Source organism: Sphaeramia orbicularis, chromosome 4 (assembly GCF_902148855.1).
Source record: "Sphaeramia orbicularis chromosome 4, fSphaOr1.1, whole genome shotgun sequence".
NCBI classification, from domain to species: domain Eukaryota; kingdom Metazoa; phylum Chordata; class Actinopteri; order Kurtiformes; family Apogonidae; genus Sphaeramia; species Sphaeramia orbicularis.
Genome location: NC_043960.1, coordinates 37,248,300 through 37,263,661, shown reverse-complemented (window position 1 = coordinate 37,263,661; position 15,362 = coordinate 37,248,300). Strand labels below are relative to the sequence as shown.

Here is a 15,362-nt window from a genome sequence, read left to right as displayed (position 1 = left end):
GTAGGCTGCTATAATCTAAGGACCCCGCCGGATTAAAATACAACATAGTTTTAATTATTAATACACAAACTGTTCTATATATTAAGTGTTATCCTTAAAATAGTTTTATGTAAGATATTTTAAAAGCGTATATATTATTCACTATGCACAGGATACAGTTAAAAGTACAGGCGAATTTTGGAGCTCTTTTCGAACTGCACCTTGGGAAACGTAGTTTTTTTTTGTTCCATGCGGTGTAAACAGACAGGACAAGAAATAGGTTACAGATCAAAGATAAGTAAAAAACACAATTAATTAATCATACAACAAATTTTTATACAAAAGTAAATTCCCCCAAGTTGTTAAATATAGTCCTAAGTAAGGACATTTGCTTTTGTTTTGTATTTTAATTTACTCTTTTATAATTTAGCAGTTTCGAAATGGGAATAAAAGTACATAAATGCATATTCTACCACAAGAGTTTCTGGCCCTTTAAATTAAAGTGAAAAGGTCCAAAATTAGGATACGAAGATACATTTATTACATGAAGATGAGGGGATCATTAATTTATTTTATTACTTTTAGCTGTCTTTGAAATGTTTTATTCATATTTATTTTATTTTATTTTATTCATTTCATTTTATTTTCCTCATCACCAAATACATGGTATTGAGCACAAACACCATGTCATAACAGAAAAAAGAACGATATACGTTCAACAATAACAAAATTCAACAATAAGAAAATTCATTGAAGAAGAGGTAAAATCCTTTTGAGGGTTTTAAGTACCAGGTTTCGCACAGTTTGAAGATGCTTTGCTGGGGGTCAAAAAGTACACCGTGTTCATTTTCCCTCGAGAAGAACTCAGTCCTCATTAGTTGTTAGAAACTTATTCATAAAAGCTCGTGCTCAAAACTATTAGTTACTCTATAATGGTTACTCAGTCATTTACATCACTCCTTTGGCGCTAGATTGTTGTGCAATATCTTGAAATGTTGCATTTGTAAATGAGTTGCTTATCAAAATAGGTGACGCGTCCTTTTCCGCCACCTCCAACTCATCCACAGTACTGTGGGCGGGAGCTTTCGTTACGTCTCCTCTGATTGGCTGATAAATACCCAAGCCGTGATTTCATTGGCTGGATATCAGCAGGGGTTGAATTTACCCGGAGCTAGCTCCCCGTCAACAGCAGTAGCAACTGAAGCTGAGAGAGAACCGGGCAACTGGTCCGCACAATGAATATCAGCACGATTTAGTGTAGATTTTAGCCACAGGAAACACACGTTTATTAATTAAGAGTCGACACAGGCTCTAAGCCAACAAAAGTTTGTCTTTGGTGTATTGTCTAGCTTTGACAAATTAGAAAAAACACCCAAAGAGCGAGGATGTTGGTCCCCGCGGGAAGATAATGAAGAGGCTGCGTGTTTTGTTGGTGTGCCTCATTGTAGCTCTCCTGTGCTGGTAAGCTTAGTCCGTCATCTTTGTCTGTTTACGATTTTAACGGTATGCTAGACCAATGACAGTGATAATAATTGATACCCACGCTTTATACTTACCATACTGTCCGCCATACACTTATTAGTGATGTTTTTGCCGCATAATATCGGTCAGTCATCGGTTTCCATCAGCATGAATCATCCCTGCTAACGTTATCAGCTAGTTGCAATGTGTGATGTGATGATTAATCGACGTATTTCATGGAGGGAGAGTCTTGACTTGGTTTTGTCCGAACTTGAAAAAATATGTAAGTGTAGCTGACTTTTTAAATACCTTTAGGTTTGCTAGTAGCTTAGTTTTCCAGCTGTTGAATAGCAGGATAGCTAGCTAACGTCAAACAAATTTTCAACTCTGCTAGCAAACATTACTGTTTAGCACCAATAATGTCCATCATCATGACCAGTTTTGTAATGTTTTGGGGATATTTATAATGTTAGAGTTGTATTTTTCTATTACTTCTGTCTCAGCTCAAATGGGTTATTTGGTTAATGTTAAACTTGGGTAATAATTATAATTGTGCTTAGAAAACGCGGGATAGATAAGATTCACCATTGGGAGGTAGGAGTTTAAAGGAAGCCTTGTGTGGAAGAATAGTGTGAAGATGCTGATGATATTATACTTGATGTTGCAGAGACCTGTTGAACAGTATTAATATGTGTTGCATCTTCAATTGAAGGTGGCTGCACTAGTATTTTCTTTTTGAAGTACATGCACACAGACGTGATATCTGGTTGACAAACAAGTCATAAATTCGTTAAATCTCAGAGACATGAAGCAGGTAACAATATGCAGGGGTTGGGAAATTGGATTAACAATCCAGTTAACATGCTACCTTTATCCAGATTGGTGGATCAAGTGCAGCTAAATACGCACTATGTGACCTGCTGAACAGGAAGTTCTGTATTTCTCTGCTGTCCTGACATTCATTTGGGATGACAGTATTTACAAAATTTTATATAAAGAGGCTGGAGACCTTGTTCTTTTGGAATTAATAAAGTTACTGTAATTTACTAACAAAATAAATTTATTATACAGCAGCATTAATGCATTGTATAATGTAGAGAGCCACAATTAAAACTAAAAAGCAAGCTCTTCTGTGTAACATTATACTCTTACTTTACATGTTCTGTAACACCTTCCGTCATAATGGTTCCAGGAAATGATCTGATCTATTACTCATGTTACCAGTATGGAGCCAGCAGTGGTTCTGTAGTTTTAATTATAGTGTAAATATTGCATCCTTTTTAATCATCTGCCTCCTTATTACTATTTGTAAGAACTAGCACTGCTTTTACTCCTCCATTTTTACTCATAGCATTGGAAAAAAGATTTAAGTGTTCATGTTTTATCAATGATAACAAGGATTAGTGTTACATAATGTACTCATCAATAAGTAAAAATGTCCAGTACAGAATCACATGTAGCAACATCATAGTGTTTCAACTTGAAAACAAATCCAGTGATGAAACAGTGTTCAGTCCATGGTAACAATTGTAGTAAGGATTACAGCACTGCGTGTCCAGGGTTTAATTGTTTAAAACCTTGGTGTACTTTTTCACTTTCCCACAAACGAACTAATGACCATGCAAGAACACGTACAGAGTTCATTACTAATGCAAGCCCTTTTTAGCGTGCTCCTGTCGGCTTCTCACTCCTCTGTGCCAACTCTCGCACGTCCCAGTGGGAAAAGATATGGGGGATTGCAATTCTTGCAGGAATCCAAAAGTTGCCAAGGCACCCCTGTTTTTTTTTTTTTTTTTTTTTTCTTTGTTAAGTCCTTGAAAGGCGCTCTGTGGTGGAATGTCATCATTCTGTCATTATTAATTACCTGCTTCTGCTTTTAATAACATAAGGTGCTTTAAATGAATTTAGTTGGATCTTGATGTTTCAGAGTTAGGTTATATCTTTTTAGTTAAATGACCATGCGTGGTTGCGTGCTCTCAGTTTTACCATGAGACTGCTGTAGCTTTTGCTGTCAGCTAGAGATGTTCATGCTGCAGTGAGTACAGAGAAACAGCACATACACTCTGTGTGTCTTCCTGCCTCTTCACTCAATCACTTTATGGGAATCTGCTGCGTGTACAGTATCCTAGCTTAGGCTGTTGAGTGTGTCATCGCAAGAGAAGGCATGCATGTGAACAGAGACTTTTGTACAAAGCTGCATTTTCATGTCCAGCTTCACAAATGTTTGTTGTCTACCTATTTAGACTCCTCCCTTAATTCTTAGATTTGGTCTTTCCCTCTATCTCATGACACCATTCTGTTTTTGTAATTACTAGCAATTTACAAAATAGGAAAAAAATAAATGCCTATTGTATTTCTAATGGCCACTGCAGAAGAGTAGAAGCTCCATGCTTTGTCATCATCTCATGTCTTTGTGTCAGAGGCTTATTAGTTTCACAGCCACTTCAAGATTATTGTTATTGTGTAACAAGATTAGCACTTATAGATAACTCTGCAGCAAGTGGACCAGCTGGGGATTTTATATTGTATTCCATTCGACTGCAGACACTTTCCAGACAGTCATAATGTACCACAATAACTAGACCATTACATGTATGGATAAACTAAAGCGTGCTGTGAATTTACATCTGCTGACACCCCTGTTTTTTTTTTTGTGTTTTTTTTTTTTTTTTTACACATATATTTTACCCTGTAGGTTCAGCTTTTATGGAATTATGTACCTGTGAGGCAATTTAAATTTCTTTAGGCTTTTTGTGGTGTGTGTGTTGTTTATGTTCTTGCAAATCATGCAGCAGTGGGTGTTGTGTTGTTTGTTCTGACAAAAATCCAGTAAGAGAACATCCCAAGGTTTTGCTTGGCCACATCTCTTTCCCTTATCATCTCTAGGTTAAAGTGATCTCTCCCTTTTAAAATGCAGTAATCCTGCCTGTGAAGGGTGGTTTTACATTGCAGCCACTTCTGGTATATTTTTTAATAAGCTTACCTGAAGGGAAGCTCAGAGATAGACATCTGAAAGAGTTTGAAGATAAAGGTAACAAACTACCACATTCACAAACTTTATCGCACTTTGTTTTCTTAATTTGCTTTCCTCTCCTGCTCAATTTGAGGTGATCAATCACACTGATCACAGACTCCAGAACATTAACTGTGTATACCTGTGTCTGAATAATGTCCTTTGTTGCTAATAGGTTATTTGAGCACTGTACACCAAAGGAATGGCATGTAGCTAGAGAGCAAGAGAGTTTTGCCTTGTTAAAATAACTGTGTTCTGCCCACATTGTAAAACTTCTCTTTTCAGGGCAGTTGTTACATAAGTAGATCCTCCTTGTCTTCCCACGTGCATTGGTGTCCAGAGGCCTGTTGTCACTGATAGTAGTGCTTGTTTTTCTCTTCAGTATGCACTCATTGGCACCTGTACTGGGCACTTGGTGTAAATGACAGAGGCACAGAGAAGGCTCTGTGAGTGTTTGGCAGTTCCTGTCATGACAGAGGACTCACAAAGGTTGAAACATGAAGGTTAAATGGAAGGCAACAAAGCCTGCTTTAGGATGACACAGTGTTGCCAACTTTAGCACTTTACTGCATCTCAGGTCCTTTTAAGGTCTTCATTTCATCCATTGTTGTAACTTCTTACATTCTAAAATACCTTCTGGACTCAGTGATTTACAGAATTTCTATGCAAACACACACTTTTCGTCTCATGTCTTCTTTGCTCTGCTTCATTTGACAAGGCCCTCGCTCCTGCTGTTGTTCATGTATTTTATCCATTGATCATCTAATTTGAGGATGAAAGCTAAAAGAGTGAAAGAAGTTAGGATATTTACTTTATGTGTAGCATATTACCACCTTAACAGCATGTTGCTTGATTCTTCAAGGTTTATGACAAGTATTTGATTTGTAATGCATCTTCAACTGCCCAGTCATGAATGCTCCTTTAGTATCTTTAATGCAGTCCGATGGGTTTTATTTATCTCATACTGTCATACTTTGAAGGCCATCAGGAATTAATAAAGTAATCTGAATCTGAATCATAGATATACAGATAATCCATATCACGTCATAACAGTGTAAGTTTTTTGTCTGTTTGTTTGTTTGTTTGTTTTTTTAGATCTGCTGTCTTTTACATACAATGGTTTTATGTTGCAGTGCAAGCAATGCACAAATGTATCTTCTGGAGAAAATAAAATTCTACACATAAATACAGTACATCAAAAAGGTTGAAGAGTAAAAGTTTGTGGTTTATTTCCAGTCTTTTTTGACCCATCTCTAAGATTTTGCTTATTTTTGTTCTCTAATATGTTACTATACCATAAACATAGGAATTCAAAATTTAGGAAGGTATTTTAAGCCAAATACAAAGAGCCTTGGTGTTCTGTCACAGCAAACATGACATTTTCCCTATGTTAGACATGTTAGTTACTATTCTGTCTTACTCGTCAGCAAGTTGAGCAGGCTTATCCTGATTCATGAATGACTGTCTCTAATAAAAACTAACCAGATAATGCCTTTCCGTCTATGGCTCCTTATAATGTCTCTATTCTGACACAGCCAAAATGGCCTTGATCTTTTTTAGCTCATTATTTATGTTGTTCTCTGATTGGCAGCGAAAGGGTTACTTGGGTTACAAGTTAGTCCATTAACTCCTAGTAAGTTGACCAGTAACTAGATGCACACATGGCTGTTGCAGACTGCTACTATAAGAGAGACTTGGTCTAATCAATGGTCAGTGAGTGTATTACACTAAACTGACTTGAAGTTTAATAGTATTTTCCCTTTGGTCTATGTCGCTAAATGTTTAGTGAAAGTAAAAAGTCTGTTTTGTTTTGTTTTTTTTGGTTATTTTTTGTGTTTCTGTGGCAGGACAGGGTTTAGCATTACAGAGTGGCAGATTTATATGAGGCGACAGAGCTGGACTATCACTCTGACCACACTATTGTTCCTGCCCACTGGCCATACTGTGGTCTCCTACTTGCTAGCCTTCCTGTCTTTCTGATGCATTTCTGCCTGTCCATAAATGTTGTACACAGACTCTTTGTACAGCATGAGTTTTGTAAAATTGTCAGACTAAAGTAACACCCGAACATTGAAGATTAGTGTAAACGACCCTGTCTGAGTTTCCAATGGTATCTTAAAACCATCTTACAAAAAAGAAGGAAAAAGAAGCCCCTTTTACACAGCACTTCTGTTACAGGAATATGCCACCTTTATTCCAGAACGACGTCTGTGTAAATGAAATGGTGGGATCATTTGGTCCTACCTTTATCGCGGCTTTGTAATGCCTTTAGAGGTAGTAACAGAACCGTGATAAAGGTGGAATCATGATTCCAGAACACTATATAAAAGGAAAACCTAGGAGAACCTAATTCTGCAACCAAGATGTGACGTTTTGATTACGTATTACGTGTGCGATCCCTGCGCCGTTGGGATTTAAATATGAGTACGGACCATGTGCAGTAAATAAACATATCAGTGCGACCAGAAAGATGTCGAACTGGGGAGATGTCGAGATCAGTGAGCCATTTTCACTTTGGGTGGAGAATTCTATCCATGCTAACATTTGTGGAACGGTGAAAGACTCTGGAGAGGTTAGCTATGCTATGCTATACTCGGGGCTTGGGGTATTTCTGACACACAAGTTATGACACACTATACGATGCGTCCCCACCCCTTTGATTCTGGAACGCAGGTCCACTGTGTAGAAGTCCAGCCTGTCTCACCTCTGTAACTCCTATGGCTTGACTGTGTAAATCGGTCAATGGTGGAAAAAAGGTGGGATCACCATCTCACCTTATTTCTGGGATCTCTGTGTAAAAGTGGCAATAGCCTTTCTTTGTTAGGCATAGTCTGTCTGTTATTTTGTAGGTAAATAACCTAACCAGATGAAAAAATGTTGAGTTTTGTTGAGTGTTAGTGCATCTTCCTTCCTCAGCTTGAGTTCAGTTGGCACAATATTTCAAACTGATCTTGTTAGCATCTCTCCCTGCAGCTGTATTTGCAAGCATTATTAAAATTCCTCACTGTGGGTTTGTCATTAAACACACTCAATAGGGCACTGCATTCAAAGCGTGCTCTCATTTAATTTTATACAGACTCAGTTATTCCCTTTTCAGGCATCAGGAACTTCTTTGCAGGATCCTGTTGCTCGCATAATGCATTTCTGGGAAGAAGTAGGTCTGCATTGAGAGTTGAATGCAAGCCAGTAGCTTGAGGATATGTCAGTGGGTAGAAACAGAATGACACTGTTTACTGAGCTGGTGAATAGTGCTCTGAGGGTGGAGATTGTTAAGCCTTATAGGTGGCGACTTGCATCAGTAATGTCTTGCTGCATGTGTTAGAAGAAGGCATGTCAAAGAAGGAAAAGCTGATTGATTAAACAAGATTACAAGAAAAGGTTATTAGTTATACTCAAAGCTCCTTTTAAGTTTGGAAAGTTAAAATGTCGGGCCAGGTTTTTCGTTCATGCGTACCATGTTAATATCTCCAGGTATCTGAAGACACAGACTTGCCAGTTATTGTAGTTTTCCTATTTGACTAAAACCAGGGGTAGCTTTGCCTCTCCTGCTGTCAGAGAAAGACACCATTTTTCCCCGTCCTGAAAATGCTCCATCTCCTTCACTTCCCCTCCCCCTCTCTCACTTACTGCTCTTGAACTGTTTACCTTTTGCAGCTACAGACTTGCTCGGCTTGTACTACATGTGTCGGGGCCGGGGGTCTATTTCTGTCATTCCTCTTTATCTGTAATTTATTTGTTATCAGCAAATGATTATGTATGTCTTTGTACATATGAGTAAGGGCAATGTACAGAAAATGTACAGCCCTTGTTGATAGCTGACACATGTTGCTCCTAAAGAACATTGTGTACTAAGGCTAATTGGACACGTTCTGTAGACCCTTCATATACAGTCACACCACTGCTGTTAAATGTATTTATCCATATTTCATCCTCCTGCTAAAATGGAAGGTTTCTTTGCATTATTTCTCAGTGTAGAACCATTATATTTGTAGTTGACATCAGACTCACATGGACAATACGGGCTCATTGTTTTTGCTGATGGCATAGGTGCTATCAGTGGGCTGTAACAGAATATCACAGGTTTACTGCCAGTTTCCTTTTAAAAATGGTGCTTCCATGCTTGTTAGGAGGCCACTGTTTACACTGGAGGGAGTATGGTTAATGTAAATGTTTCACCACGTCAGAGCACATGGGTACACTGTGTACCAAGCTGAATGTTTGATGAGCTTGTTTTCTCCCGCTGCGCCTGCTGACGCATACATCCAACCAAGAATGCACGTGCATTGTTGTATCCACTCCCACCCATACTAACTCACACTGGCAAAATGGCTTTTCCTATCAAATTGCATTATGTCACATGGCTGCGTCCTTCAGCCCCTTTGTCTACGCCATTGTCCCGAGTCAGTGTTCCTGATGTCACATTCCCAAGCCTGTTTGATCACTGTCTGACTGGGACGACTGCTTAATGTCCTGGCTTTACTGTAGCCACCATAATACGACAGACTGTCAATCTTTTGTTGTGATATTACAAAGGGATTATATGGTTTAATTCCACTGCAAATGAATGTAGCATGAATAGATAGTTAAACATGTTAATTCCACTTCTTTTACGGTTTCTTCTGTCAAGTTATGTGATAATTGTTCTTGCTAACATCCATGATTGAATAAATTAAATAAATACACAGTAAATATAGGGAAACGCAAATACTAATTCTTATTTCTGTGCCTCTGTGGTTGTATTATTGAGGTTGGAGTGATATAAAACTCTTAGACCCTCTGATGTCTGGATGATAAAGGTTCACTTTGTCAAATTTGTGTGTGCTTACATGACATTAGTGTTGTCTGTTGGTATTAGCAGGCTGAATTTCTGAGCTAATTGTATCCAACATTCCATATCGTTGCAGATGTAGAAAATCAAGAGAGAGGCACAAAAGAACTTATAAGTAACATAAACTTCACATAAGCAGATGCAAATTCTAGTCATATATACAAGATGTCCACAGTTTCTTAAAAAGGCTTTCATTTTATTATCCAAATGAAAATTAAAATTGATAAATAACCTGTAAAACTGGCACTTGACGGTCTTAAAAATTACACATATGCAATAAATGATATTGCTATATTTGCTTTGGAAATCTTTGTAAAAGATTTATCAAATTTGCAATTATTGTTTAGTAGTGGTGTGACCATACACTCAGCTCACGAAGAGACATGGGTTCATGAGAACGAGACGATATTTCACATTACTTTTAAGAAAACTAAAATAAGCATTCTCCGTAAGTACTGCGACGTTCCTCACCTATGTCCTACCCAGAAGTTTGGATAGCTCACAACCTGTTAGGTTTCTGCCCTGTGCCTGTGAGACAGCATTTTACTTAAACGAGAAATATTGTCACGATTTAATCTCGCGAGATCTCATGGCACGAGATCTCGTCACACCCCTATTTTTTTTTTTAGCAATTTAGCATAACAGTATGGAACCACCAACAATCATATATGGGTGGAGGGGTTCAGTAACAGAAACACTAGTCACAGAGAAATTGTATCTGGATTGAAACATGGTTAAGACTGGTTCAAGGCAATAGTTATTGCCTTTAACTTGTTAAGCTTATTGTTCTGCTATTTTTAAGAATTTAAAGTCTTAAAGATGTCAACAATAAATGAAAAATGTCTTAAGTAATACATTTAGGCTCCCTCAAACCTGCAGATACCCTGGTGTAATACTTTGTATCAGGAACAGCAGTATTTCTTCCATTTGGTGACTCTGTTTCTTGCTACAGGCAAGCCTCTAAATAGAGGTGTGTCTGTTCATTCACGCCACATCCTAGAGAAAGACTCCTGTGTACATTTTGAAGGATTTTCTGTGAGTCACAGACCTGGTGTAGCCAGAGACAGATCCCTGTAAATCGGAAAACAAACAAGCTTTACAAATAGCCAGTAAAACCAGTGTAGACAAAATAGTTTGCTCTTTATCCTGTCATGCTATCAAGGTTTGCATGTGTATGACTTACTAAAATGATAAGCTTACGTTTCAATCATGTGGCTTTGAGAAGAAGCAGGATGTGGTTTTTTCCAGGAGTTGGTTGCCCAGTGCCAATGTGTTCATTAACATGGAATTTTAACAAGAATAACAAATCACCAGTTTCTGTTTGAACTGTTGTGTCACGTCACTTTGGACAAACAGAGGCTGGTTCTCTTAAATACAAGATGCTTCACTCGTTTGGTACAGAACAGATGTCCTAATTGATGCATGGTAAGTGCAGATCCTGTTGCCAAGCAGAGGTCTAGGTCAGGAGTCTCTTGGAGGAAAACAGTATGGACTTACTCTGCAGTACAGCAGCAGTCAGCACTCAGTCTTACAGCATACCACTATAGACACCTTGACTGACCTCATGAAGAAGTAGAGTAGCAAACAGAGCTGCAAAGCTAAGGTGTGGGCTTAATGAAAATTCACTCCCTATCACGCAGGACTAAAACCTATGAGCATGTGTTTTTTGTGATCCCCAATTTTTCACTCTTAATACCAGGTGCATAAATAGCCTGGCAGGAATTTTTTTTTTGGCTTTGTGTTGTGCAAGACGGTGCGTTGAGCTTATCCTGATTTGTCGGGTTCCCTGCGCCTCAGAGTTTTTAGAATTCTTGAGTTTGATACGCTGAAATAGAAAGCAGACATCCAATGCAATGTGAAAAGAGTAGGTTTAGCCTTTTTTTTTTTTGTTTTACAGATTCACTTGATCATTTTTGGTGCAAAATGGTAAAAGTGCAGAAAAGATATACTGACTATATACATTATGTAGTCAGTAGAGATGGTATCAGCAGATTTCAATAGTTGACAAAATTAGACTTCGTGACAGTCGTTTTCTTCAGTGCTACAGGCAATTGTCCAAAAAGAGGTGTGTCTGTTCATTCACACTACATCCAAGAGAAAAGTGCCTGTGTATATTTTGAAGTATTTTATGTGTCACAGACCTACATTTCTTAACTACTTTGTATTTGATGTTCTACTATTTACACTTTGGAGTAGATTTCAGTTTCAGTTGTGCTGTTATTCATTATCCAACTGTTGAAAATGGTTAACTACCTTCACTGGTGATGTCATCACTTCAAACCTATGTCTTTCTGACTTGACATTTCTGTAAGTATAGTTTACATGGAAGGAGAATGCACTAATCCTCAATTCGCAAGAATTCTAGATACAATCTTCCTTAGGGGGATGGGAGACAAACACAGTTCAGGAACTTGTCGTTACAACTACCAACCAGTCAGTATTGTAGCCTTTAGGCACCTGATCAAAAGTCTGTGTGTCGTTAGTTTGCAAAACACCCATAGGTGGGGTGGTTTTAAATCGGGTTCAGTGTAGGATAGTGTGCAAGTTTCTGCATGTGTGTTGTTTTTCTGTGAGGTAGTGTTATTTGCCAGTTTAGACACTATACCCTGAGGATGGACCAGAGGAGGGGATTGTGGAGGATCAGCAGGCCTTGGAACAAAATACTGGTCTACATTATATTCCACAGAGAGGAAAATGAAATTGCACATGCAAACTTACACACACAAACACATTCGGACCACTGAGGCTGGCCTTTTTTGGCCCTGCCTTCCCTTCTCCTACAAACAGTGACATATTTTGTCTGTCTGGCAGATGCACTGCCCTACTTTTACTGGCGAGCCCTGGCACATCTCCCTGCCCCACAATCCACTGCTGCCCACGTGGACCCTGGATTCCCTCTCCTCAGCTCTTTTTCTTTATCTCACTGTGTGGCTGTTGTTTGCTTTGTCATTTGTCTGAAGGTGTAGCACTGTTTGTTGGTTGACTGTCATTCCTCTGCCCGCCTAAATGATTTATTCTCAGAGATGTGGCTCTGGGAAAAAAAACATCTGGATTTGTCTAGCTTTTTATCGGACGTTTATTTTCTCTCTCCAAGCACATGATTGAAGCTTTGGTGAGGCGGCTGTCCAGTTTAAAGGGAAACTTGAATTATCTTCCTATGTCAGAACACTGTTCTTCATCTGCCTTTCTGAAACTGTTGACTGCACTCACTGCATCACACGGTGCATATCTAGACTAATGTGATCTTAAATGCAAAGCATCACGAGACTCCTCGGCCTCAGCGTAGAGAGTTACAGACCCAGAAAGATGAACTCTCCCTGTCACATCAAATTTCAGATCAAGATCTGTATACATATATCCAGGGACTTTGGTATGTTTCTTGACACAGTGACACCGTTTACATCTGTCTTGTTAAGACCATTAAGGAGGATAAGGGCTTAAGTGTACATCACCTTCTGTTATCTAGCTTATTTAGCACGGTGTATGCGATAGAGAGTTTACATAATGAACAGTAACAAGCTGTTCTCCGATGTAGGACAGGTGAATGTTGCACTGTCATGCTAAGAACAAGAATGAGGCCAATATGAGGTTGTGAGACAGAAAAATCAAATGACACACATACAGGGATCTGAGCTACATATGTGATGTGTCATGTGTCTGAAAACTTTCAGTTACCAAGCAAACATCCTTCCTGAGATCAGATCAGGCCCCTTTTTGTATGCAGCTGGTTACAGTATTGACCTGCTGTTGGCAGATGAATATTTTTGCATTTTTATGTGTGTCCTTCCAGCCTGTTGGTCTGAATACAGTACTGTGGATTTGGTCGAGCTGTATAATGTCTGCCGATTCTGAATGGTCCTAAAGCCAACAGGACATATCAGGGGATTTGGCTGCTTTGCTGAAGTAAGGACAGTTTATCAGGGCTTGCAGACAGTGTGTCTGCGCATTACTGTGTTGCTTTTAATTGTATCCCTGTGTATTTTTCTCCCAGCTTAATCTATGAAAGGCCATGTGATGACTTTGGTGAAAAGATTTCATCAAAAATTATGACGTGGGTCCCTACTCAAACTGTGAGATCCTGGAGGCTGGCCATGTGTGTACTCACATATGTGGAAAAAGAAGTTTTAATTGTCAGTGACCAGCCAGAGGAATATCACAAAAAGATTGAGCCTTTTGTAGCCATTAGTGGGAGATGAAACAGAAAAGGCTTCGTTAAAATCCCTTGGTGCTTGTGAAGTGGGACAGAAAATGATGATGAGAGTATATTTGCAGGCTGCTGACTCATTAATGTTTCCTCAGGCTCTTTTTACATTAGTTTAGCATTGACCTGGACTTCTTATGGAGTGTACATGATGGCACTTGCTCTTTCTATGTTTTTCCTGAACATTTGTAGGTCATAGCTTGTCTTTCCCAATGTTGCATAAGCATTTGATTGAAAAAGTAGGTCAAAGTACAACCCCCATAGCAGGCCCTCTTAGATTGCCTCCTGGAACTTTTTTTCTTTTACCCTTTTCTTTAGAAGGAATGTGAACACTCAGGTCTTTTCATTCACTTGTGGTAGATGATGTTGAGAGGTTGGTGTCAATGAGGGCCATCACACCCATTTCTATTTAGGTTTGGGTTTGCAGATGGATGAGTTATGATAGTGTTCTTGTGGTCTTGGATCGCTAGATATATTTATCACTCTATTTGAATATTTAGTGTTTGAATAGCGATCTTAGGCTTGGCTGGTTTGATGAGTCACATTGCGGAAGTCAATTAGATTTGCATTTTTCATCACGGATGTTTATTGAGGGTTGTTTAAACTGTGTCGAGCTCATCTAAACATTGTCTAGTATCTGTTTGTCACCCATGAACATTTACTGTGTTCTCTGTCAGTAAATGAAAGGGTTTTTTTGCTGTTTTTTTTAAGTAATAATAGGCAAAGTTTTACCCTACAGACATCTTCATAAATAGAATGATGCTGTGATTTTTGTTTAGACTAGGACACAAGTATCAAAACAAGTACAAATGGAGCCTCTATGCATTGACTAATTTTCAATTAGACAACTAAATGACGCACCTGAAGAAATTAATTAATCATTTTCTGTAGAGTGCATGTTGTTCTCCTTGTTTGCTGACCTTTCGTTTCTGTGGGGGTCTTATGAAATGTGTCCATCCTGTCATCTTCAGTGATGAATGTGAACAGTGTCCTCCATGAACACTATCAAGGAGGCTGACGACCATACACGTGAAATTTAAAACGCAACACAACATAGTTTTAAGCTATGGATCTAAGTTTAGCCCTGGGTATGTATTAGCCCATGGTTCCTGTTTGCTGCACATTGCATGGTTCTTAGGTTTCGCTCACTGGCTTTGTTGCCCTTTATTTCTCTTTAAGGGAAAGTGTATGTTATGAGGTGTTAACACATTCAGGAACATGTGCACATGTCAATATCAGCAGGGGTCTCAAACGCCAGCGTGTCTGAGTTAATGTCAGAATTGCGGGACAAGGACTTCATTGTAGGACTTTGATGTTTGGCTGGGGTTCATGGACTTACCAGTATATTCCAAATAATGAAGGTGGAAAACCTCCCTCAAACCACAGACCAAAAGATGTCTGCTTCGTTACTGTGTAAAAAGACACTTTCGATCATTTAGACCAATTTTGGGAAGTTATACGAGATGAACAAAAAACTAGAAGAAAAACAGAAGATGAAAGAAGCTAAATTAGCAATGTGGCAGTGTGAACAACTATAAACCAATCAAATGTCATGTACAGGTTCAAGGTTTTTGTTAACTCACTTTCCTTCCAGTTTATCCATCCTAATACATATACAGCACCTAGCATAAGAATTAGCAATGAGCATTAGAAAATAGCACATCAGAAGCAGTGACCTGCCACTGAAGGTACATTTAATACTGACAGGGCATAGGTGTGGCATGAAATATTGTTCACTGTGCTAACAAAAGTGCAACTTGACACCAAAACCTACCAGATCAAATGTATATTGTAAGGAAACCTCAACCTCGGAGTCCTTGGTCTGGGCTAGATTTCAAGTGTGAACATACCCTTAGACATAGCATCATTAAAAAGGCAAA

General features: G+C 38.7%; 1 protein-coding gene across 5 annotated transcripts in view; it reads left to right on the top strand.

The window, feature by feature from the left end:
• The first annotated feature begins 1,160 nt into the window (after nucleotides 1-1,160).
• Nucleotides 1,161-15,362, top strand: part of suco (SUN domain containing ossification factor) — a 36,766-nt gene continuing 22,564 nt past the window's right edge. For all 5 annotated transcript variants that reach the window (XM_030132151.1, XM_030132154.1, XM_030132152.1 and 2 more), the window contains exon 1: nucleotides 1,161-1,440. In XM_030132151.1, coding sequence (XP_029988011.1) covers nucleotides 1,388-1,440 — 53 coding nt within the window. In that variant the 5' untranslated portion in view covers nucleotides 1,161-1,387. The remainder of the gene's footprint in view (nucleotides 1,441-15,362) is intronic.